The sequence below is a fragment of the Thunnus maccoyii genome, chromosome 10, assembly GCF_910596095.1.
Source record: "Thunnus maccoyii chromosome 10, fThuMac1.1, whole genome shotgun sequence".
Lineage (NCBI taxonomy): Eukaryota > Metazoa > Chordata > Actinopteri > Scombriformes > Scombridae > Thunnus > Thunnus maccoyii.
In genome coordinates this window covers 16576032-16599576 of record NC_056542.1, presented here as the reverse complement: position 1 = coordinate 16599576, position 23545 = coordinate 16576032, and the positions used below count along the sequence as shown (strand labels likewise).

At 38.9% G+C, this 23545-nt stretch overlaps 2 protein-coding genes across 3 annotated transcripts; one reads left to right on the top strand and one right to left on the bottom strand.

The window, feature by feature from the left end:
- The first annotated feature begins 801 nt into the window (after positions 1-801).
- rundc3b (RUN domain containing 3b) lies at positions 802-16395 on the top strand. The gene is made up of 11 exons (XM_042424778.1): positions 802-1045; positions 8943-9058; positions 9682-9815; positions 10535-10620; positions 10851-10940; positions 12045-12125; positions 12227-12401; positions 12776-12933; positions 14409-14555; positions 14909-15030; positions 15102-16395. Exons 1-11 carry the CDS (start codon positions 951-953, stop codon positions 15245-15247), a joined length of 1350 nt encoding a protein of 449 aa, XP_042280712.1. The 5' UTR covers positions 802-950; the 3' UTR covers positions 15248-16395.
- Positions 16328-23337, bottom strand: slc25a40 (solute carrier family 25 member 40). 2 transcript variants are annotated; one of them, XM_042424777.1, is made up of 10 exons: positions 23131-23337; positions 22869-22973; positions 20237-20296; positions 20045-20151; positions 19816-19883; positions 19331-19455; positions 18445-18728; positions 17517-17598; positions 17317-17397; positions 16328-17209 (listed from the first exon to the last, which is right to left on the bottom strand). In XM_042424777.1, exons 2-10 carry the CDS (start codon positions 22966-22968, stop codon positions 17076-17078), a joined length of 1041 nt encoding a protein of 346 aa, XP_042280711.1. In that variant the 5' UTR covers positions 22969-22973; positions 23131-23337; the 3' UTR covers positions 16328-17075. The 2 variants fall into 2 exon arrangements, with proteins under 2 accessions (XP_042280711.1, XP_042280710.1); XM_042424776.1 differs by having other exon boundaries at positions 23135-23336.
- Between the last annotated feature and the right edge of the window lie 208 nt (positions 23338-23545).

Here is a 23545-nt window from a genome sequence, read left to right as displayed (position 1 = left end):
CATGAAAATGACAGACTTTTAAAAAATCATATATTACTTCTTTAATTAACTGTTTTATACATATTAAATGTTATTTTCCTATATGAGAGTGTAAATGTTGTAGTAAAGTGTCTCCACACTGCAAGAAATTGTGGTAGGAAAGTAGATAATGTACTTTATTTTATTTTATGTACATTTACATGAAAAAAACAATGAGTACACATATTTATATTAAACAAACAAATAAATAAACAAACTCTGAATCCCTAAAACTCCAAAAAATCTCACTGTCCTCAATATGAGCTATAGGCTATTAACCCTGTTTAAATGATATTGAGGACATATACCAGCAGTGTGTGCTGACACACATTAGGCTTATTTTAAAGCAAACAACTTGAGCAACATCTATCTGAAAGTGTTTTTTTAGCCAAATGTAGTGTTTGAATCATCACATTTTCATGTCATCTTATAATAATCTCAAACATTAAAGGGAAATAATATGTTTCTATGTTTGAACAGGTGACAACTGGAGTTTAATTTTAATTGTATGCTTTAATTGAGCAGGTGATTTCAGTTTTAATGAGGCTGCAATGTTTAAGTAATAAACATTTATTTCATAAAAACAACAAAGATTCTCTTCTGGCTGAAAACTAATTATTATATTGGGCTTCTACATGTGAATAAAACACAATGGAGATAGCTTTAATGATCGTCTATAAGTGATCAATAACAATATTTTGATGCTTTGCAGTCTGAGAGAAGCAGAAGCTGCTGCTTTTATTTTGAACGTGATGACCGGAGGTTCATTGAGGCTGACTCGACACACTTTCTGTCCGACCCCTCCTTCAGCTGAGCAGCCTGAGCTGCTCCGAGGTGACGGAGCCAGCCGGTCCTGCCCTGGTGCAGAGGGAGGAGCGGCGGAGCGAGGACTGCGCACCTCCTCCGGCCCCAGGCTCGGACACAAGCCGGGGATGGCGTCGCTCGGTGCGGGGCTGCATCTCATCCGCAGGCGGGCAGCGAGCAGGAGCGCAGCGGTGGAGAGGAGGAACCTGCTGACGGTGTGCAGGTGGGAATTCCTCAGTCTGTTCTGTGTTTATGTGACAGGGAGGATGAAACGGCGTCTTCAGCTGAATTTCTGATGGCAGATGTGTTTATTCATAATTTCAGAGGCGGATTTGTTTGAGGTTGGTTTTAATGGGAGCAGGGCTGCAACCCCTGCCTCCCTCCTTAATTGATAATAATTAACTTTATATGCACACAATCCAAAGCAAGAAAGTCTGTTTGTTGGATGAGTTGCATTATTTACTGCAGGCAAATGTCTCTATCATGTGTATTTTGTACATCCTCACCATCTCTCTCTCTCTCTTAAACTCACACACACATTGGTGTCCATCACTACCAGCCTCCACAACCCCCATTAAACATTCATGTAGTCACATCTCAGTTTTAATGACCTTCAGTTCAGTGTAGGATTATGAACAGGATTTTAGAAATAGCAAGAACCACGAGTCCAAATTCCTCCACCACAACCCCACCGCCTAAGAAATGTTCCCCAAAAAACCAATTTGTCTGATTTTGTCTTATTTTTATATTCATGTAACTGTATGATTATACTTTCTGTAAATTTTATCTTCCTTATTGATGATCTAAAGACTGTTTAGCCTCTAAAATGGAGACTTTGTGCTTTTTTGTTTTTTCCTCAAACTCAAATGTGAAGATGCTGAGTTTAGAAAACACAATAATCCGGGTGTTTTTGTAGAATATATAGTAAACATGTAGAAAACAATACCAAGGATATAACCTTAGTGTGCTCAATTCAATTGTTCAATGCATCCATGATTGATAAGGGAGGACTGATGGATGGATGGATGGATGGATGGATGGATGGATGGGTGCTGGATCAGTTGAAGTGAAAAGCACTCTGCTGTGAGTATTGATTTGTGGTCCTCTCAGTGCTGCTGGCAGATGTCACTTACTGACCGTTGGTCCCTGTGGTGCGTTTAAGACGAGAAGAAGAGTTGAAGGGGTCAGAGAGAAAAAGAAACATACAGAGGTGTGTAGTCTCATTTTGGCACCAAAACAATGTCTACAGTTCAGAAAGCAAATTAATAATGCACCGCCTGCTCCTGTTGTTGTTCTGCTCAGCCTCTTCAGGGACAAATCTGGCGGGTTAGAAAGGAAAAAAAACAAACAAGTAGATTTTTCAGGCTTCGGGATGTTCAGGTGTGACTGTGCTGACTTATGAAACAAATACATGTAAAAGGGACAAATATGTGTAATTAGGCACAGGTGCTCCTCGCTGGCCTCGCTGGTCCTTTCCGCCTCCGCACCAGCCACCAACTCACTGACTGGCACAAGCGGAGGAGGGAAAAGAGTGAGAAGAAGAGTGATGGCAAAGGCAAACTGACAAAATGAACGGAGAGAAGATGAAATATTACTGTGAGTAAAAGGAGTGAAGGAAAGACTGAACAAAACACAGGAAGAGTTTTAACCCCTTACATAAAGTTTCCCCTTTGTTTCCAATTTGAGGCTTAAAGGTCGTCAAAATCATTTTATTCCAACTATTTGGATAATCAGCTAATTATTTCATACATTCACTGGTTCCAGCTTCATAAAATGTGAAGATTTGAAGCTTTTGTTTACGATGTATGATAGTAAACTTAATGTTTTTGACTGTTGGTTGGACAAAACGAGCTATTTAATACGTTTATATTTAATACCTCACGTTGGGCTCAGTTTTATAGACAAAATGGTAACACAAGAAAAAAAGTTGTCAATAATGCTAATAATCTTAAGTTTGGGCCCCATTATCATATATGTTATGTATCAGGTTATTCCAGCTTCTCATTGGAAGATGTGTTTTTTATTTATGGCTGAAGTATTCTCGGTGTCTTGTGCTTGATTTTATACATGTTTCCCTCAAATTCAGTCAAGTATTTGGTATCTTTGGGAAGTTGAGGATCTACACTAGACGTTAAAGTTCAGTCGGCTTTAACAATTTGAGTCTGCACAGCGTGGATCCACTGGCAGGCTGCTGCCTTTTTTAAGTGACGATCAGATCGCTGCTGGAAGTGTCAGAGGGAGGTCGAGCTATTATATCTGCAGTAGTCTTCAACTCAACTACAATTCACCCATCGATTCTCCCACTATGTCAGTTTGTTTTTTATTCATTCTCTTGCTGCTCTTTTCTGTTTTGGTTGCAGTTATAGATAGCATGGAGCACTGCGGTGTGAATTTTGTCTTATTTTTGTGTATTTCTCGCTGCATTAGATGAGATGCTGCAGAGGCAAAAAATAAATTAAGAAAAGTAATTTCACTGTCCACAGTAAACACTGCAGCAGCTGTGCTGACACGAATTAAAACAGCGTCACACTTCATCATCAGCCTGCTGGTTTCAGTGTTTGGACTCCATGTTTGCTATAAGCAGGACTGTGTGTTGTGTACACTCACTCAAAAGTCTGAATAATAGAAAAATCAACAGCATCATTCTGGTTGTAAGTACTTAAATTCAAAATATATAAGTAAGGTGGAATAAGCAGTTAACTGGGGAATGTTTGACCATTTCTTTGTGAATTACCTAGTTGGAAATGGCCTCAAGCACTGAAAACAATACTTCTTCTGTAGAAGGTCCAGGTCTTGTTTTTTTAGGTCAAAGTAAGCTTCGTAACACATCACCCCCTCTTCTCCTCTGCTGACACTTTTTATGTCGACTCACTCAGCTTTTCCTCCATGTCTGGTTCAGTTGACCTTCTGTTATGCAAGCTGGAGACACTGTGAACCCTCCAAATGATTATGTTGATGCACCTTTTTCAATTAATATTTTAATAGTTTGAGTCACAGCACTCAAAAATACTGACTGCTGACATTTGCCTCCAAAGTTTGGACTGCTGAGTGTTCAATTGAAGACCTCACTCTTTGCACTTAAATACCCTGCACACCCACGCAGGTGTTGTCACCTATTCTGTCAGATTAAATCTCCTCTCACGTTGACTCAGGGCAGAGCTGTGCTGGCGATTCTGCTGAGATCATCAAACTCAATGGAAGGTCTACATGTGATGTCATTGTACGAAGAAGCAACGCTTTCTAAGAGGCTGTGTAATGTTATCTATCCAAGGACACAGTTTTCTGAATGAGTTGATGGACATTTCAGGGAAATACCAAGTGTGCACAGTCTGCACACATCTACACAATAGGCCTTTTTTTCACAGCAGACATCATAGCAGGAAAAGCACAGGTGTCACTGTAATGGGGGTCTATTTTCTCTGACTATCTGTATGTTACAGTTTATAACGCCCCCGTTAAGTCTCTTTTATATCATTGATAGTAGTGACAGCCTACAGTCTCTGCGTTGTGTTTTGATGATGGTGGTGGAGTAACAGCTGACAGTTGGTAGATGACACAGACAGCTCCGATGTCGATTCAGTGATGAGTTGTTTATTGCTTACAAGCACTTTGGGATTTGGGGGGATACAAGCCTGGTCTTAGTAAAACTGTTCAGTATAAAATAAAATTATAATCAAAGGAAACTTACAATGAATGATTTCTGTAGCCAAGCTCAATAACCTTTAAATGACAAATTATAGGGCGAGCAGTGTAACCTTGACCAGGATCGATGACTTACGATATGACAAATTACACAAAGACACTATTGATACAAATGGATCAGTACACATAGATAATCAATCTAGATGTCCGTATAGTTATAGTTAGTAATAAAGTTTCTCTCAGGTAGGCTAAACATTAATATTTACAGTTCACACACTCACCTGGGGGATATAAGCTGATTTATAGCTGCATCGTTACCTTGGATACTGTGTCTAGTAATAAATATAAAATATAACAGCATAAAAATATGAAAATAACAGCAATATGTTCACCTTACAACTGTCAAACAAAGGTAAAATTACTGCCAAAATTATATTCTGTATTACAAGATTTTACATTAGACGTAGTAACCATTTAAAGCTTAAATTATGTATTTAAGGTAACATATAAGAGGCATATGTTACATTACTAATGACGTTAACGATGGCTCAGTTCTCAGCCATGACAGTGTGATTGTCAGCCAGCATGACACAATACCAGACCCCTGATTTTATATTAACACCTGTGTTTTTCCTACTGTGACATCTCACTGTGTTTGTAGTGATAGCTATTTGTTGTGGTGTTTTAAATAGTTAAAACTAATAGTTTAAAATAAGTTGTCACATCATGAGTCTGTGAAAGTTAGTATTTTTTGATGTTGGAATGCAGAAAACAAAGCGTTCTCCACTTCTGTAAAAAATGAACCAAGCTGATGTTGATTATTGTTGTCAGTCGCCTAGCAACAAGGTTCTCACGACTTAAAGCCACTTGAACGCCGATATCGTGTACTCTCATTGTTGGAAACACAATCTCAGGAGTTTCATTTGAATACAGTGAGAACACCTGTGTGGGTGGACGCTACTGTTGATGTGTCCTGTTGAAGAGCAGGATCTCGGATCCTCACAGGACTAAGCGCTTTATTCAGCTGATACAGTAGAAAGATCAAACTGTTTTACTTATATAAGTTAAAAGCATCTTCACAATTATTTCTGTCTTTCATAGTTCTTTTTATTATTTATTATAAAGAACACTATTCCTACCCCTTTACTATCACTTGGTTAATGTTATACTCGCTCTCCTTATAGAAGGATGTGCAACATGATATGCAGAAGATCATGAATGTATTTTGGCCCTAAACCATCCAGTGCTTTATAAACCCACAGTATTTGAAATCAGTTCTTTGACAGACAGGAAGCTGCTGTAAAGATCTGAGAACTGGAGTCATATGATCCACTCTCTTGGTCTTAGTGAGGACTTGAGACACTGTTACAGTAGTCGAGTCTACTGAAGATAAATGCAGATAAAGTTTTTCCAAATCCTGTTTAGACATAAGTTCTTTAATCCTTGATATATTCTTCAGGTGATAGTAGGCTGACTTTGCACAGCACTGAGATCCAGTAATACTAAGACTGAAATTCTGCCACTGTCTGTGTTTAAATGGATGTCGTTAACCTTAACAAGAGCAGTTCTCAGTGCTGTGGTGTGTTTAAAATCCTGACTGGAAGACATCAAAACAGTTGTTTACTGCCAAGAAGTTGGTCAGCTGTTGAAAAACAGCTTTTTTTTTAAATGATTTTACTTAAAATGGGAGATTTGATATTGGCCTATAATTGTTTCTAAGTGAAGTGTCTAGACTGTTGTTTTTTAAGAGCGGCTTGATGACGGCAGTTTTCAGACCCTGTGGGAAGAAACCTGAGAGAAGAGAGACGTGTTTATAATTTGTAGGAGATCTGAGGCCGTGCAATTTAAAAACATTTTTGAAAAAGCTGGAAGGCAGAATATCAAGGAAGCAGGAGGAGTATTTCAGATGTTGTATAATGTCCTCCAGGTTTTTATGGTTGATTGGATAAAATTGTGTCATGCTACTTGAATTGATTTTAGGGGACACAGGGACAACACATATCCTGTACCTGACATGGAGGCACATTCACTGCAGGCCCTGGTGGATAGAAGTTCAGAGGCTACTGACATAGAGGGGTTTTGTTATCCTGTTGACAGCAGCAAACAAGGCATGTGAATTATTATTGTTTTTGGTGATGATGTGAGAGAAGAAGGACCGCCTTTCATTTTTCAAATTATAAATGCGAAATCTCTCTTTATAGATGTCATAATGAACCTGGAGATTTGTTTTTCAACACTTGCGTTCAGCTTTTTGACTCTCTTTTTTCTATTCTGACCAGCGTGGTATTTCTCCATGGAGATCTTTTCTTTCTGGAGACCACCTTCACCTTAGTGGGTGCAATGGCATCAATAACATTTGTAATTGTAGGATTGAAATGATTCTACAAGCTCATTGACTGAGACCCAAGAGAGGGTGGCTGTGGAAGAGAAAGCCTGAATAAATATTTCACTGGTGTTTTCAGTGATATACCGTTTTGTGATCACCTCTGTTTGAACATTTGTGTGCACGATAGCACTCTCAGAGAAAACACAGGGATGATAAGAGAGAGCAACAACAGTCACCACAACCTTGGAAATGTTCAGACCCTTAGAGATGATTAAGTCCAGAGTGTCCCTCGTTGTGTGTGGGCTCCATCACATGATGAGTCAGTCCATATTTATCAAGAACACAACACAGTTCTGTCCTTGAGGTCGTCAACATGGGTGTTAAAATCACCAACAATAACTACACAGTCAAAGTCAATACAGATTATAGACGGCAGTTCAGCAAAGTCATCAAAAAGGTTGCACAGTATTTAGGTGGCCTGTAGATATTTAGGAACATAGCTTGAGAGGAGGAATTAAGCTGGAGCCACATATTTAAAAGAATCAAATTTTCCATAAGACATCTGCTTTCATTGGAGGGAATTGTGAAACAAAATCGTGAAGCAACTTCACTTCCTTTCTTTTGCACTCTTAACTGAAGTTGGGAGGAGTTGGCTCGATAAGAACAGCTGCACTGTTATCTTGGTCTAACCAAGTTTCAGTTAAAAACATAAAATCAAGATTGTGCTTGATAATAAAATCATTGATTAAGAATGTTTTTCCTGCCAAAGACCTGATGTTAAATGAAGCTAGATTTAGTTAAAAGTATTATCTGATTAATTTTTTGTGACGGGCTCTGGCTGACGAGGAATGGATGCTAAGTTTGCAGAACTGGTCGAGTGCTTCCTGCTTCTTAGCAGATTCACCGTTGTTTATCTATTACCTATCGGCACACTGGGCCCCGGCTTTTCCTGGGGAGAGTCATGAGTGCTGTCAGCCTTGTAGTCTGGACCCAGCAGATATCAGTTAGAGCATGCTGTATTTTGTACACAGACAGCTGGACGTGCTGTGTTTTTATCAGGCTTTGGAGGCAGAGGATGATTCATCCAGGCCTGAGATGTCAAAAACCATATCCAAGTGTGTGTCAAGGGCTGAAACATGATCATTTTGAGTATTTATTCCTGTACTTCTGTGGACGGTTTGTCAAAGAACGTCAAAAAGAGTCTCCACACTGTACAATGATATGATTTCTAAGACAAATACAATATGTAGCGCATTGTCTGCTGCAGGTGTTCTTAAACTTTGAGCTGGCAGTCATTACTCATTATCAACAGCAGAATACTGAAGATGTGTTTATTTCAGGATTTCAGGTTTTCTCGTGTGCGTAGATTTCTACTGTGTGAATGTTGGAAAGAGGAAATAACTGAGAGGATAAGTGCAATGTACTCTACAGAGAGGAAATTGGCCCTTTCTAACTGTCTGTGTAAGAACAGGGCTGAAGTGTCTGAAAGTTAATGTATGTGATATGTGAGTAAAAACCCTGCTTTTACTCATGGAAATGAGCAGAAATCTTTTGAGTTTTTGCCTGTTTTCACAGGAAGCGCACACGGCTGCTAAGCAACGAGAGAGAGAGAGATGAAGTCAGATTATTTAGTTGACGTAAAGGTCTACACACAGTTTGGCAGAATCTGCAGCAGCCTTGTCCATTAACTCTCCTTCCTGCCTAATTAGTTGAAACCAGATTAGACAGAGTCGGCCGGTGCACAATGACTGTCATAGTGGGAAGCGCATTATGACTTGTTTCATCCCAGACGATTAATCAAAGCTTCATTACAATGTTGGAGGCCAGATGTGTTTATTTTCCTTGCCGATTAACAGATGACAGAAATGAGAAATTCCCAGTAAGGAAATTAGTGTTACACCATTATCTTACATAAATTAAGATGATTCTTCTACTCTGTTTGTTTGTTTGTGTGCACATTTACAATCCCAGGCAAGTTTTTTGTGTTTCCCTGACAGACTGATTGCAACATCATTCAGTCTGGGATCAGACAGAGAAATACTTTGATGTGTAGCAAATCAGCATTGATTGCTCATGTATAAGCCACCCGTCCAATAACTGATTTTAGTACCAATCTGTTAAAATCTTTTTTTTTGTCTTTTTTTGTATTCAGGTTTTCAGTGAAGACTCTGCTGGACCGCTCCTGTTTTGACACAATAGATGACTCATCTCCAGAGTTCATTAACTTCGTCTCCATCCTGGAGCACATCCTCAGTCATCGACTTAAAGGTAAAAACACACTCTCATCCACATGCATATACATGCAGACACATGAAGCCCAAATTCACCTCAAACACACAGGTGATTATAACAAAACAATATATGCAGGTTTAAATCTGCAAAATGCAAGAGTCTCTTCAGGCATTTTTTACTTTAATTTAATAGCTGATAGTAGAGAGTGACAGGAAACGTAGAGGGAGAGAGAAAGAGATGGATGATATGTGATAAAGATCCTCAGCCGGAAATGAGCAGGGGACATCGTGTTACATATGTCCTTCACTTCTGGCCCATCAGGAGGCCTCAATATGCAAGATTTTTATGTGAAAATGTACAGACTTGTCAGTCTGAAACATAAGTATGGGTTGCAAGGAGCATCTCATTTCTCTTTATTGATGTTGTCATTTTACTCTTGTGTAAAACTAATTGAACCCTTTACAGCTACAAAAAGTAATTCAAGTCCAATTTATGTCTCTTCAATATCATTTCTAAGTCCTTCCCAACAAGAAATCACCTGTCTTCACTGACATTTTGTATAACAAGTGCAAAGCTGCTTTGTGCATGTTTAAAATTCAGAGCAATATAAATGCAGACTCATGCTCGTACAAATCTGTTTCTGTCTCGTTGTCTCTTAGGTCAGACAACTTGGTTTGGCTATGAGAGTCCTCGGAGTTTCTGGGATTACATAAAAGTAGCCTGCAGTAAAGTCCCTCATAATTGTATCCGAAGCATCGAGAGCATGGAGAACGTGCGATCGTCGAGAGCTAAGGTGAGGATGAAAGCATCTTCTTGGCTTGAAAGCGTGTCAGATTGAATTATCTTGGGCAGCAGGGGGGACATGAAACTTCAAACTGTGGATTTGATAAAAAAAATATTTATATATATTTAATTTGGACAAAAATAATATGAAGCAATATCAGTTTTATATGAACAGTTTTGAGTCTGAAAATATTCAGATTTACAGCACACACATAATGCTGAATCATGCATTTGTAATTTTAGCCTACTTTGCAACATCCACTCAGAAAAGAACAAAGGGGACTCAGTCAAAAAAATGTTAATAACACACACACACACGCGTTCTTAAAAAACGTGACTCGGTTTTACTCTGTGGATCAAAGAGCAAAAAACTGGAGCTAACATTGTTTTGCATTCAGGTTGTAGGCGAGAACAGGACACACACACACACTCTAAATGATCCTGTTGGCTATTCAACACATTTTCTATGATTTCCAGTCATGAGACCTGCCTGCCAAGCATACAAATGACTTTGTGAACTTTTAATAAAGCGATAAAAATACCAGGACGGGATTTACGTGATTTCTGCATGACATGTCATTAACAGCCATTTGATCAAAGCCTTCGTGTACTTTATTTCCCCTCTGCAGCTCATTATTATCCTGTATGTAGTGTCACTGGTTGTCTAGACAATATAAGCTGCTACTAACAGTCATTGTTTTGTTTCTCTCTCTTTCTCTCTCTCTGCAGGGCAGGGCATGGATCCGAGTGGTTTTGATGGAGAAAAGACTGTCAGAATATATCTCATCTGCACTGAGGGACTTCAAAACCACCAGGTCTTAATAGGATGCTCATATACACACAGTTTCCCCCCTCAGCACAGTTATATATATGTTTTATGAAAGCAAATGTAAAAATATCCCTCTCCAGAGTGAGAGTGCTGCATGTTAACTTAGATCGTCACATCTCGGAGCTGCTCTGCTTTTTCCTTTCACTTCCAGTCAGTTGGCCAGAGGAGTGGGAGTTAAATAAATGCCAATAATGTGTGTACATGTGTTGACCGTAGGAGGTTTTATGAGGATGCAGCGATCATGCTGGGAGAGGAGGCGGGGCTGTTGGCGGACACGCTCATCGGACTCAACACCATCGACTTCAGGTACTAATCCTGTTCTTCCTCCGTCCTGCTTTCTGTCCTTGTTGCTCTGTCGGTGTGTAGCTTTCTCTGTGTGAGATACATGTTTGGATAAAAAGAAAAGCAACAATCGCCTTTGACCAACTTTGAGGGTTAGCAAAAGTGTTTCATCCAAATAGATTGCAAAGGAGAATGCAGTTAGCTGCATTTGACTGAAATAGAAATACATTATAGTTTAAATACTATATAATAAATAGGAAATGGACCAGAAATACAATACAATAAAACAGTATTTCAGTAAATATCGCTTTTTTGAAGTTCATAATGTTCAGTTTTTCTTGATATTTTCAGAGTAGCTGTTGCCACTTTTTGAGGCATTTAATTTAGATAAACAGCATTAGTTTAGTCACGGTGTTAAGCATATAAGTGTGTTTCAGTCAGTTTTGATGGGGTTGCTGGTTCATTGTCCCTTTTGGCCAATTCAGTTTTCCTGCATTATCTCCCTCATGTATATTCATAGGGTGGACAAAATATTAGGAGCAATTTTCAATATAATATAAATGATATGATGGATTAAAGTGCTCAGTGAGTGTAATTTTGCAGTGTTTTATGACAGATGCATTTAACTTAAGTTAATTACAGCTTAGCGGCCCGTTGATCACCAGTTTTTACAGCAGTATACGATAATTACAGGAGAGACAAAAGAGGCCAGAGGGTTGCTGCTGCTGTGCAAACTGCAGGTGCAACAGTTGCAAACATTACAGAATTTTGTGATGGGGCAAGGTAGTGGTGACTCAGTGGTGACCCAAACACTCAACACTGAACTTTGTTAAATGTTGCAAACTAAAGTCTGAAAAAATGAATCAACACATCTGACAGCCTCCACAAAACCTGAAAAGTTTTAGTTTTCTCACATAGAGGACAGGAAATGAGTTGTGGAAGTTTGGTTAACATCACAAATTCAGACCTTTTATATTAAATTAGACATTCTTTGATAAAATTAGTAGTGCTCCAGAGAAGTACACCATTATCTGACCACACTGAACTCAAACATGCTGTTAAAAGTCATTTCTTGTATCTCCTACAGTCATGTGATTGCTTTGACTTTCCATCCTGTCGTCTCTGTAGCTTCTGTCTGAAAGGAGAAGGTCTGGACGGCAGCAGCCCCTCCGTGATCGACTACACGCCTTACCTGAAGTTCACTCAGAGGTAAATGAGGTCAAATAATTCCCATCACACACTGCAAATAGTCATCAGCGTACTGTGTAGGACTTGTACTTACATGAGGCACGTTGTCGTTCCCTGTGCAGCGCAGACAGCATCAGCAGTGACGAGGAGGAGATGAGGACTCTGGGGAGCAGCGGCAGTGAGAGCAGCACCCCTGACAAAACGGCCACCGCCGCTTCCATCTTTACCGAGCAGAGCAACTTGGTCAGCAAGTGTAAACGCTTTGAGCAGAAGTATCGCATGGCGCTGGAGCAGAAGGTAGCACCTTTTTGTGTGTAATGTGACTTTTGGATAAATAAATGAGGGGTAATGCTAGTGTGACATCTTCCTTGATGCCTGTGTGCTAATTAGGCTTGAATTCTGAAATGCCAGGAGGAAAAAAGTCCTGTGAGGCATCATTTTTTTGACAAACAGCTAGATGTTATTTATTGCATTCAAACCTCCCTAATGTTGCTTTCCTCTGTGGCTTCGGGATGACAAAGCTGCCACGCTCCCTGCTCTCTGGTTATTTCATTTACTTGAAGCGAAAACAAAGGAAATCAGATGTGTTTTCATAAAGCAGTGCCTTCACAGTATCAAACAAATGAAAAACAGAGTGTGTTTGCCTCTGTGTGTGTGTGTGTTTGTCTCAGGGTTACCTGGAAGAGCTGGTCCGTCTACGTGAAGCCCAGCTGTCAGAGGCCGTATCTCATAACAAAGCTCTTCAGCAGAGCCTGGCAGACACACACCTCTCCCACACACTGGAGAAAGAGCAGCTTGAGTACATCATCCTGGAGCTTCAGGACCAGCTGTGAGTTCACTCTGCTTTCTGTGCGTTCCTGTGTTTGTCGGTTAGTGCATGTGAGGTCGCTGATGATTAGGGTGGAGCGCGCTGTGCAGCGGATCCAGCTGTGAATTTGACATTCAGGACACAGCGAGAGGCCTTCGAGGTCGCAGGTGGTTTAGTTGTGTGTTCTTGAATCGATCCCAGTCAGCGCCGCTTTTAGCTACGAGGAAAAGCTGCGTCAGCGTTGCATCTTTCCAGTAAAGTTCTAATCAGTGAGAAAGCCATTTCTCTGTTTGATCACTATTTCATTGTGGGCTGCAAAAATCTCTCAAGTGGATTTGTGTCACGATCTCTGGAAATGAAGCTGCAGTCTGAAGCCAGCGGGATGAGTCAGTGGTTTGGATGTTTTCAAATGCAAATAGAGGGAAAATCACTGTGACATGCAACGTGAGGCGCTGAGACAAGCAGAGTGAGATGCTGTGACTGTGAATATAATCAGGAAAACAGCAAGAATGACAGCGTGAGCCGGGAATATTTAGAGAGGAAAACATATAGGTCAAACAGTGATGATAGTAAAAAAAAAAGCACCATTAAAGTGTTGAATTAGTTTTTTTTTTTGTTTTTTTTAAATAATCAATAACAGATGTGGGAGATCGACTGTGTTTGACCACATATGGGCTTATAAAGCAGCTTTATGATTCTGATACAGGATATTTGGAAGTTAAAAAATCTGATATCGGCTGATATTTTACTTTTACAGAAACACATAAACATTTTTTAATAAGAATCTCTTAGATTTGGTTGTTACATAATTGTGACCAGAATATGTACTGTACTGAGCGGGACATTTTATTTTTGAAAAATAAACCTTTTGATACTCTCTGAAGGACAAACTAAGAGACTGTTTTTGTTACTTATTGGATAACTGTATGTGCAGACACAATTATATCTGTAATAATCTAATATTGGCCAATGATATCTTATGTTTTATGGTCTATTTTTACCTTTCACCTTTTGATTGTATGTATACTTTTTGCAGGATCTTATAAATATTTGTCTACCTGTGAAGGAGGTTTTATCATGCTGTATTTCTGTAATTTGGCGGTCTGGTCTATTCTATACACATAACATCTATTGCATGTCTGTCTGTCCTGGAAGAAGCAGTCCTCCTCTGTGGCTCCTCCTGAGATTTCCTTTATTTTTTCCCCTGTTAAAAAGGCTTTTTTGGGGGAGTTTTTCCTTATCTGAATCGAGGGTGTAAAGATAGAGGATGTTGTATTGCTGTACAGATTGTAAAGCCCCCTCAGGCAAACTTTTGATTTGTAATATTGGTTTATACAAAAAAAAATGGATTTGACTACTTGTTTCAGTCCTTTTTTTATCTTATTTGTCCCTTCAGTGACTGCATTTGTGCTGATATTGAAGATATTACATTCTCTTGATGCATTGACTGACTCTCGAGTTTATTAGGTTCTAACTTTGGCCGCTTGTATCTCCAGAACAGTTCTGAAGAACAATGATTTGCGGTCCAGACAGGAGTTGACAGCCCATCTGACCAATCAGTGGCCATCTCCTGATGCTTTGGATGCCAACGCTGTCGCCTTGGACACGCTGCTGTACAGGAAGAACACCGGACAGTGGGAGGAGTACGTAGATGATATTCCAGATTCAGTTTGGTTATTTTTTTTATTATTGATTAATCTATTTTTAGTTATACATTTTTAATGAATGGAATAATTGTTGAGTGTATAAAATGCCAGAAATGGGGAAAATGCTTCTTCCCATTTTCCATACCCAGTCTAAAACAGTCTAAACCCAAAAGATTACATTTACAGTGATCTAAAACAGAGAAAACCAGATAATAATCTGTTCTGAGAAGCTGGAACCAGCTAATGTTTGGCATTTTTTCTTGATAAATTACTTGAACGATTGATGATAAAAATAGTTAGTTTTCTGTAAACTGACTAATTGTTTCAGCATGTGTGATCTCTCTTTGCAGAAAGAGTTTCCAGAGTCTGGAGCAGCTGTCTGCAGACATGAGCCTCTCACAGACTTCCCTAGAGCGGTCAAACACACTGAGTCTGGAGGCCAGACCAGCTGGCACACACTGGCCCCGCCAAGGTACGTCTCCTCCTACGCACTGCTGTCCACCTCTGACGCAAGTATTGACCCCTGTGTATTGTGTGTTTCAGGTAAAGAGGAAACTCCATCTCTCAGAGGTCTATGTGGCTCCCTGACCTCAGTCGCCAGCTACAAATCTCTGGCCAGCCTGAAGTCCAGTGAGTGTTTGGCCAGTCCCGCCACAGAGATCAGCAGTCCAGGCATCACCCCTTCATAGGGAACGGAGAGCTGGATGACACGTCACCTCCAGGGCCAGACAATCCAGGAACCTTCCCAGTATAGGTGATATTAACTTGCTGTTTGTAGAAGTTTATATTCTGTATTTGGAGCCCAGAGCTTTTAACAGATGGACGTCAGGTTTACAAGCTGAGAATCTGGAGTAGCATGAATTGTGTTAAAACTCAGATCAGCTCCAACAGACCATGTCATGTCTTAACAATGTACCGTTCAGTTGAAACACTCCCTTGTAAAAGTTGTAACTTCATAGATACATTATGTGTTTGATTTGTTTTGTTTGTTGGTGTTTTATCTCTGAAGCATCTTCTTTTTTCTTTCTTGGAAATGCATTAAAAGAAATAGAAAGTTGATGTAGGAATTACTGTGTCACTTTACACTATTGAGAAGACAGTGATGATGTTTTTACAGGAGAATATAGCATGCAGAAAATCACTGACTAGCTCAGATTAGACAGTTTAGGAGAATCACAAAATACTGAAAGTCTCAGTCAGTGTTTGGTCTCTTGAATGTCACTGATAATTGTTTCCTACAGTTAAATTATTCCTTTAATATCTTCTATGCTGCCGCCCTTTCTTATAATTGTGTTCTCCATTGATTCATTTCTTTGATTTGAGGTTGCACTCTTGTCAGATAATTATGTCATCAGTGTTATGTTGCCAGCATTGTGCATAATGCAGTATTATGTTATTCTGTTCTCAGGTAACGGCCTCTATGATTAATATTCACCCTTCATTTTAGCTTTATCAGACACAGACTATTGTTCTTATTCCCTTTAATTATCCAAATGCTGTATTTCACATTCGTTGCTAGTTACCACAAATAGATCATTCCAGAAACTCAGAATAATCTGTGTAAGGCTTCAGTAACGAACATCCTGCAGTTGGCATCGTGTTCAGGTGAACGGATATGTGGAGAATGTGAAATGAGACATTTGCAGACTGTCAGTATAGTGTGATTTGTGTTATTGGTGACTAGCCGCGTACCTCAACACTGAACTCATGAGAACTTTACTATTTGCCTTTTAGCTTGTTCCAGCAGTCATTTGCACAGAGATGTAACAGATGTTTTACTGGATTTATTTGCCTTTTTATCCTTCATTTTGAATAAACTCCACTTGCAAAAACGAAAGTTTGACATTTTTGTTTCTTGTCCACTATGAACACGTGTGATAAAAGGTCATGAAAAAATAGATCAATGAAAAGAATTTCCAAAGAAAAGCAAGTATATATATTTAACATTTTCACATTTTCATATTTTCATAAAGCTAACAGTTGTCACAGTGCTCTCCCAAAGCAAGTTATAGTTAGTTGCTTCACACTCACACTGTTCTGGCATCTTCTATCATATATGTTTGTGTTTATGTCACACACATATTCACAGGTTTGGAGTGAAAGTGCAAAACATGGAGATCCCCTGTACAGTAACATGATATGCTGACTCTGAGTCATACACAGAGGAATAAACTCTAATCTTACATCTCTAATATAAGAACTTCAGGCACAGTGCACATGATTCCAGTGGGACAACCACATCTGGGACCTGGAAAATCACATATTATTAACAAAACTGTGGCTGCCATCTGCTGGCTGCATCTAAAATCATGAGATTCCAACACTTCTTAAGTGAATAAATATTTCTTTTCAGTTGTGTGCATTGGATCTGTGGCGGTGAAATAAAGGCAAGGAATATTAAAATATAAATACTGTAATAAAAATCATTTCATATAAATTTGAGTCATGTCAGTATTTTGTAATGCTGAATTGGGTCAAACAGCTTTTTTCCCCCCACTTTCATTTCTGCTCTATCTATCAGGTGTTACTGGTCTGCGGAGCCCTGTGAGTCCTCTCCTGGTTGTGTTTGCGGAAAAAGGCCTTCCCAAGCTCATAAGAGCTTATCATGATGGCACAGGCCGGGGCCACTTTGACAACCCGAGGAAGGAAACCTGGCAGAGACACGACAGATCAGAGGAGACGTTACATGTCATTGAAGTAGTTCAAATTTAAATGATTGAAATAAAAAGCGTTATAGGTGACACTATGAAGCATTTACCTGCAAACAATCCACCAAAGCCGTGCTGTGCAACAATCTTCCTCATCACACTGATGGTGGAAGAGGAGGCCTTAGACGACACTGACAAGACACGGACACCAGTCAACATAAAGTGACCAATTTACTCCACTTTCAACAACTTCAATCGTTGGAAATGTTTACTAATTGAAATGACGAAAAACAATTAATCCCATAATTACAATTCATCGCTTGTAGCTCTCCAAGCTCCACCTGCCTTCTTGTTTTGACAACATCAAAAGGTAATGTTACGATGGACGCAATCTGAAAGAAATGGGAATATGAATTACAGTTAACATATGATTTGTTTAAGTTAACATGTATAATCATTCTCTCCCTATATAGTACTTATATACAGGAGAATTAAACTGTTTTCCTTCAGTGCGATGAAACAGGTGTTCAGGTCCAAAAGACAGTAAAATGCAGTGTTATTAAAGTCTTCTTCCACTCAAAAAAATGTGTTTTGCTTATTGTTATATCACTTGGATGTTTGAACTTCACTGTTCAGAGTTTGACACTAAAAGGCTGTTTTCACATTCATCTGATGAAGTGGCAACGTTTCTCTGTGGTCACCTTAAATCTCAGTTTAAGGCATGTACCTATGACAATATTGTGTGACATCACTGGTTTATTAGCCAATTACAGTCAAATATGTAACTTATACAAGTGTGATGTGGAAACGTGATGCTTGCAGTGCGCAAACACTGAGAATGTGAAATAGGAGACATCTTGTGTCCTACAGTTTAACTTTAACAATATTTGCACAGTCATAGAATCAGACTTTTCATTGAGGGAGCAGTAGTTTTAAGGTTTTTTTGTGGAAAAACAATATCAGACACAAATTATTACTGCAAGCAGAGTATTTTTATGTCTTAAAAATATCTGGAGGTGATCTTTAAGTAGTTTAACACAGTAAAATAATGGTATGATTCTAGTTTTACTGGTGCAGTCTCACACATGAGAATTTACATCATATTGCATTTAAATTTATGATAAAAATGTAAAATTTATATACCAAGAAATAATCATTTGTGATATTTCTGTCCTCATACTGTCTGTGTACAGAGGAATCAATATCCTCATCTCTCGGTTGAGAAATGCGACACTCACAGTGCCAGACGCCGCTCCGGATATGAAGGAGATGGCCAACGTGGGCTCTCTGGTGTTATAACGTTCACACAGCCAGCTCTTGCTCCTCTCGTAGTTGTACCAGTACATGGCTGAGAAGGGCACATCTCTAAGGAGTGTGGGCCCTAAAGCCCGCCACAGAGACCGCCAGCCTTCTGTCTCCACTGCCAAACGGACACAGTTAGTCAGCTCCCTGTACGACAGTTTCTGAGACTGCAGCTTTGTGCGCATCAGCTCTAGAGGACTGATGACTGTCGCTGCTCCCACTGACACACACAGAACAAATAAAAACAGAGAGAAAAAAGTTAAAACACATAAACATCTTACGCTCTGTGCTGGACAGAAAAAAAACACATGAAAAAACACCAAGTAGTAGCAACACTGACAGTGAAAAAGCATCATTGTCATTGCGTTTTTTCAGTTTGAAAATGTACTGCATGTCTTTCTGAATTCATTATAACAACCTGTAGTCATTATTTTTTTTAAAACTCTCTTTTAATAACTGCTAACAGGCAGTTATTAAAAAGAAAGTCAAAGGAAGTGAGGGTCACAATGTCTCAGACTGTGTTTTCAAATTAAATCTAGTGAGGAATTAAATTACAGATACCCAGGGCAAAAAGTAAAAGGTGATTACATTTTCAAATTAATCTGGAAATTATACCACCAGCATCATTAAAATATTGCTATAAGTTAACCATCCTAAAATTTACTTTAACTGTGATACAACTGACTCAAAAGATGTATTTTTGCCTTGTAAATTATTGTTAAACAGACATTATCTATTTTTTTAAAGGACTATACAGTAATACACATACAGTACTAATTAACAGTCTGTCCTGGTTCAGTGATAGGACAACAGTTGGCTCACCTCTAGCGACTGCTCCGGCCAGAAGAGGAGCCATCTGTGCGTGGTCGCCCATCTTGACCCTCACTGCTGCACACAGCTGGTCGTAACATGTGAAGTAGATGACTGTAGCTGGGACTGCCATCACACTGGAGATAACACATACGGAAAATAACCATAAATTACTCCATGACAGCAAAAACCAACCACAAAAACAACATCATAATAATCACCAACAACATTATTAATAAAGTAGATTTATATGACGCTAAGACTTAACATAAATCAGTCTTTGGGGATCAGCCTTTAAGGAAACCTGAGGTGGCTGGCCACTAATTGGTACAACTTCAAAGGAAAACACCCGTAATGAGTGCATCAGCTACAGGCTAAATGACTGCCGGATGACTTTCGGCCAACCAAACATACTAAATAACTCGGCTTTAAGAGAAGAGTAGGCAAAATAAATCATGACGAGGGAATAAAAGAGACACAGAAGACTTCACACTCACAGTGTTGGAGGCAGACCGCTCCACAATGCCTTGATTCCTTCATTGCGTACTATCTTAATGAAGGCATCCTGCAGAGACGCAGAGGGACCAGTGTAAGAATGTTTGATGTTTGGTAGTCACAGGTTTTCTATCTCACAGTTGGCAGTACAGCTCATGACTGGGACTAATTACGAACTCTTTACACTTTATATCTAATAATTGTTGGCCACTGAAAATGTGAAATGTTTACCAGTGTGCCACTGAAGTGACCGGGGGCTTTGTACCATGCCTTGGAGTTGCCGTTTTCACACACACATATATGGTCCATAAGTCCGTTGCAGTAGACAAAGCACTTCCCTAAACATTGAAAAAAAACAACATATCATGTAAATAGGACAAAGGAAACAAACTACTAGACCTGTTATATTTGTAATCATTATACCTTTGGGGAAGGGATTTTTCTGTGCTTGCAGTCTGATCTTCACAACATCCAACGGTGTGACTGAAAAATGCAAAAAAATCCATGAGACTGAAGTATGACGGTTCAACTGTGGTTCTACTATTTGTCAAATCTAATGTTTGTCTATTCAAAACTTTATTGTGTGTATAATACACTGATTCTTTTACATGTGTATAGACTGTTCCTGCACTACACCAGGTCACTTGAAATGGTAAATGAGCTTTGCATTAAAAGGGTTTTACCCTTTTGCAACAAATCACATAAACTTCATATTATTATCAACCATTTTTCAAAGCAAATCAGATTTTTAAGGTGTTTTCTTGCTTTCCAGGCAGCCATTTTGTCCTGACCCATAGTCCACAGCCCAAAGATGTTCAGTTTACTCTCATAGAGGACTAAAGAAGCCAGAAAATATACATTATTTTCTTTAAAAAAAGAGACTGAAGACAATTAATCAATTATCAAAATAGTTGCAGATTTAATATTTGGCAACTAATTGATTATTTGACAAATCATTGCAACTCTAGTAAAATACCAAATATTTGCCGGTTCAAGTTTCTCGAATGTGAGGATTTGCTTCTTTTCTCTCTTTTGATATCATTATAAATTGAATATCTTTCAGTTTTGTACTGTTGGTTGGACCAAACAAGCTATTTAAAGGCATTTTGGGCTTTTGTAACTTGACTGGCATTTTTCACTATTACTAATAATTCACTGACTTATTAAAAATATTTAACTGATTAACTGATACTAAAAATAATCACCAGTTTCAGCCATACACTAGTAGACTTTCTATTCAAACGTAGATTTTAAGTAACTTTAAATTTATTTTAAGAATGAGCTGAATAGAGAAGAAACCAATACAAACACCTGGAAAGTAAAACTAACCAAACAAACTATGTTGGTTATACTGCGGCAGGGTTTTCCCTGGATTTTTTTTGAGACAAAGGTGTCAAAGGCTGAAAAACGTGTGGTGCGGGACACACAGTTTGTGCGCACACATTTAGAGTGTTGGGCACTCAAGTGAAAAAAATCATGATTTGATAGACAAAAGTGTCCATAGAGATTTAAATTTTATACCAAATGGAACAAAAAGGTGAAAACAAAGGTTGTCACAAATGACGGTGTTTATTTTGTAGGCCTGGGACGGTCACTATCACGATACTAGCCTATTTGATTCAAAATTGATTCTCAATTCAAAACCAATTCTTGATTGAATGAACAGAAAAGGGGGCTCTACTTTCAGTCTCTTGCTCCAGTATACTGTGTGCCAAAGCATAATGTGTCCTCATTCCACTGAAATACAATATGGAACATAACTGGCAGATAAGATAAATGGTCCACAGCCTTTTTATTTTAAAAAGTTACCTGCATTTATTAATTAATCAATTAATCTGAAAACATCTTGCAGTCTCCTGCCTGTATGAGAATAACAAACTGAGGGGGAGGAGTGCTCCGCTGTGTTATTGACACCATGTCTCCAGTAGTGGAGAGCAGCCTCACTGCTGCACCGTTAGCTTTGAGGAAAGACATCGCTGTCCAACATGTTGAGGGGGCGAAGGGTTTTGGGGGTGAAACAGACTGAGCACCGAGTTGTTTTCTTCACCTCAGAGTTGGTTAAAGTTGTTTAATGCTGCAGTGTGTGTTGGTCAGCCGGTCTCATTTGTTACTGCTGATCGCTGCTCCGCTCCGCTAACATTAGTCTGATTGACGGCGTACTAAATTCACAATATACTTCACGTCCGTCACGCAAAGGTAGTTATTTAGTCATTAAATCAAAACATGCTCGCAACCGCTGCCTGTTCTTAAGATGAACTACAAGATAACTCCAGCGTGTGCGCGCCAAAGACCCTCCGGGTGCTGCACTGCCCTCGCAGTTAGTTCCGCTTTTTTCGTTCCGTCAACATGTCGGAATATTGAACAAAGGATGCGGTCAGCAATACAAACGGTACACCTATAGATACGCAGGGGAAACCCTGTACTGCGGTGTGCAAACATACACAGGAAGTTTGTTTTAGTTTGTTCCTACACACCATCACTCCGATGAACAGTAACTCAGTCACTGTAACACTAACACATCCATTCTACCTCCAAATTATATATATTTAATTTAGTAAATACAAAATGTACAATGATACGTACACATATCATCAATTACTGTTAATATATATTTTTAAGCAGGCTGTATATACTGTACATAACCACCTACTGTATGTATATAAGGCTACGCCACTTTTTTTACCCATTTATTTCAACACTCTTTCACACTGTATCCTGTTTAGTTTACAGAATCGGTTTCACCTGTATATAGATATATATAACGTTATACGTATATGTTGTTGTCCAGTTGTTCTTTCTATCTATTTTGTTCACCCACTAGCTTGTACATAATAGTGACATACTATATATTGAATTGTTCTTGTGTTTCTTTCTGAAGATAGTTGTGTGTAAACACATTGAAAGCCACTAGAAAACCTACTAGGCCATATCTGGCCAATAATGCTGATTGTGATTCTATCTAGCATGAGCAAAAAAACAGGAGAAAAACACCCACTGGTTTATGCTTTAAAAATAAGGAAAGACTACACATGACAGATGTTAGTTTGTATCTTACCCAACAGTGATGTGAAGATGGCTCCGGTGCACGATGCCGCCATCCGCTGGAGGGGAGTAATGTCATCACTGACTGGAGGAGCACGGCTTTGACCACTCATACTGTCTTTATAAATCACAAAAGATAGCAGCTATGTCAGTTATCACGTAGGCCTATACAAGAAGCTGCTTTTCACATATATGGTTAAATTATTAACTGTCAATATCTGTCTGTCTAGGTGCCTTATGAATGGAGCTAACTGAAGCTGTGTTATATAACTTACCTACCTGTTAAAGCTCCTTTACGGCAATGAAATGAAACATCCCTTTCGGCTTTGTTAGTTTGATGTAGTAGACACTGCTGCCTTACAGCCTCTGAAATGAAAGCAAAACTTAACTTGAAACGTGTTCGCTCATTAGCCTTTCAGTTGACAAAGAGACTACCTCATGGATGTATACAGAGAACAACCTGATTGCGTTTATTACGTATCTTATACGTAATATTAATTTCAGTTCAGCACTTTCTTGGATATTTGAATTTCAGGTTACACTTGAATGCGATAAATGCTAGAATTAAATGTACTCATATAGTCATGGAATATTTCTCTTAATAAAAGAATGTCATACATTAAATAACATTTAACTTATTTTATTTATTTTATAGCAACGTAGAAACATCACATTCAAACACAAAGGGGC

What these genes read in the sequence shown, in the direction of transcription:
- rundc3b (XM_042424778.1), top strand. Translation starts at nt 951, where the DNA reads ATGGCGTCGCTCGGTGCGGGGCTGCATCTCATCCGCAGGCGGGCAGCG. An exon ending in TACCTGAAGTTCACTCAGAG is followed by an intron (nt 12,126 to 12,226) that starts GTAAATGAGGTC and finishes TTCCCTGTGCAG; the next exon opens with CGCAGACAGCATCAGCAGTG. An exon ending in CACACACTGGCCCCGCCAAG is followed by an intron (nt 15,031 to 15,101) that starts GTACGTCTCCTC and finishes TGTGTGTTTCAG; the next exon opens with GTAAAGAGGAAACTCCATCT.
- slc25a40 (XM_042424777.1), bottom strand. Translation starts at nt 22,968, where the DNA reads ATGAGTGGTCAAAGCCGTGCTCCTCCAGTCAGTGATGACATTACTCCC. An exon ending in CATCTTCACATCACTGTTGG is followed by an intron (nt 20,297 to 22,868) that starts GTAAGATACAAA and finishes TGCATTTTTCAG; the next exon opens with TCACACCGTTGGATGTTGTG. An exon ending in AGCGGTCTGCCTCCAACACT is followed by an intron (nt 19,456 to 19,815) that starts GTGAGTGTGAAG and finishes TGTTATCTCCAG; the next exon opens with TGTGATGGCAGTCCCAGCTA.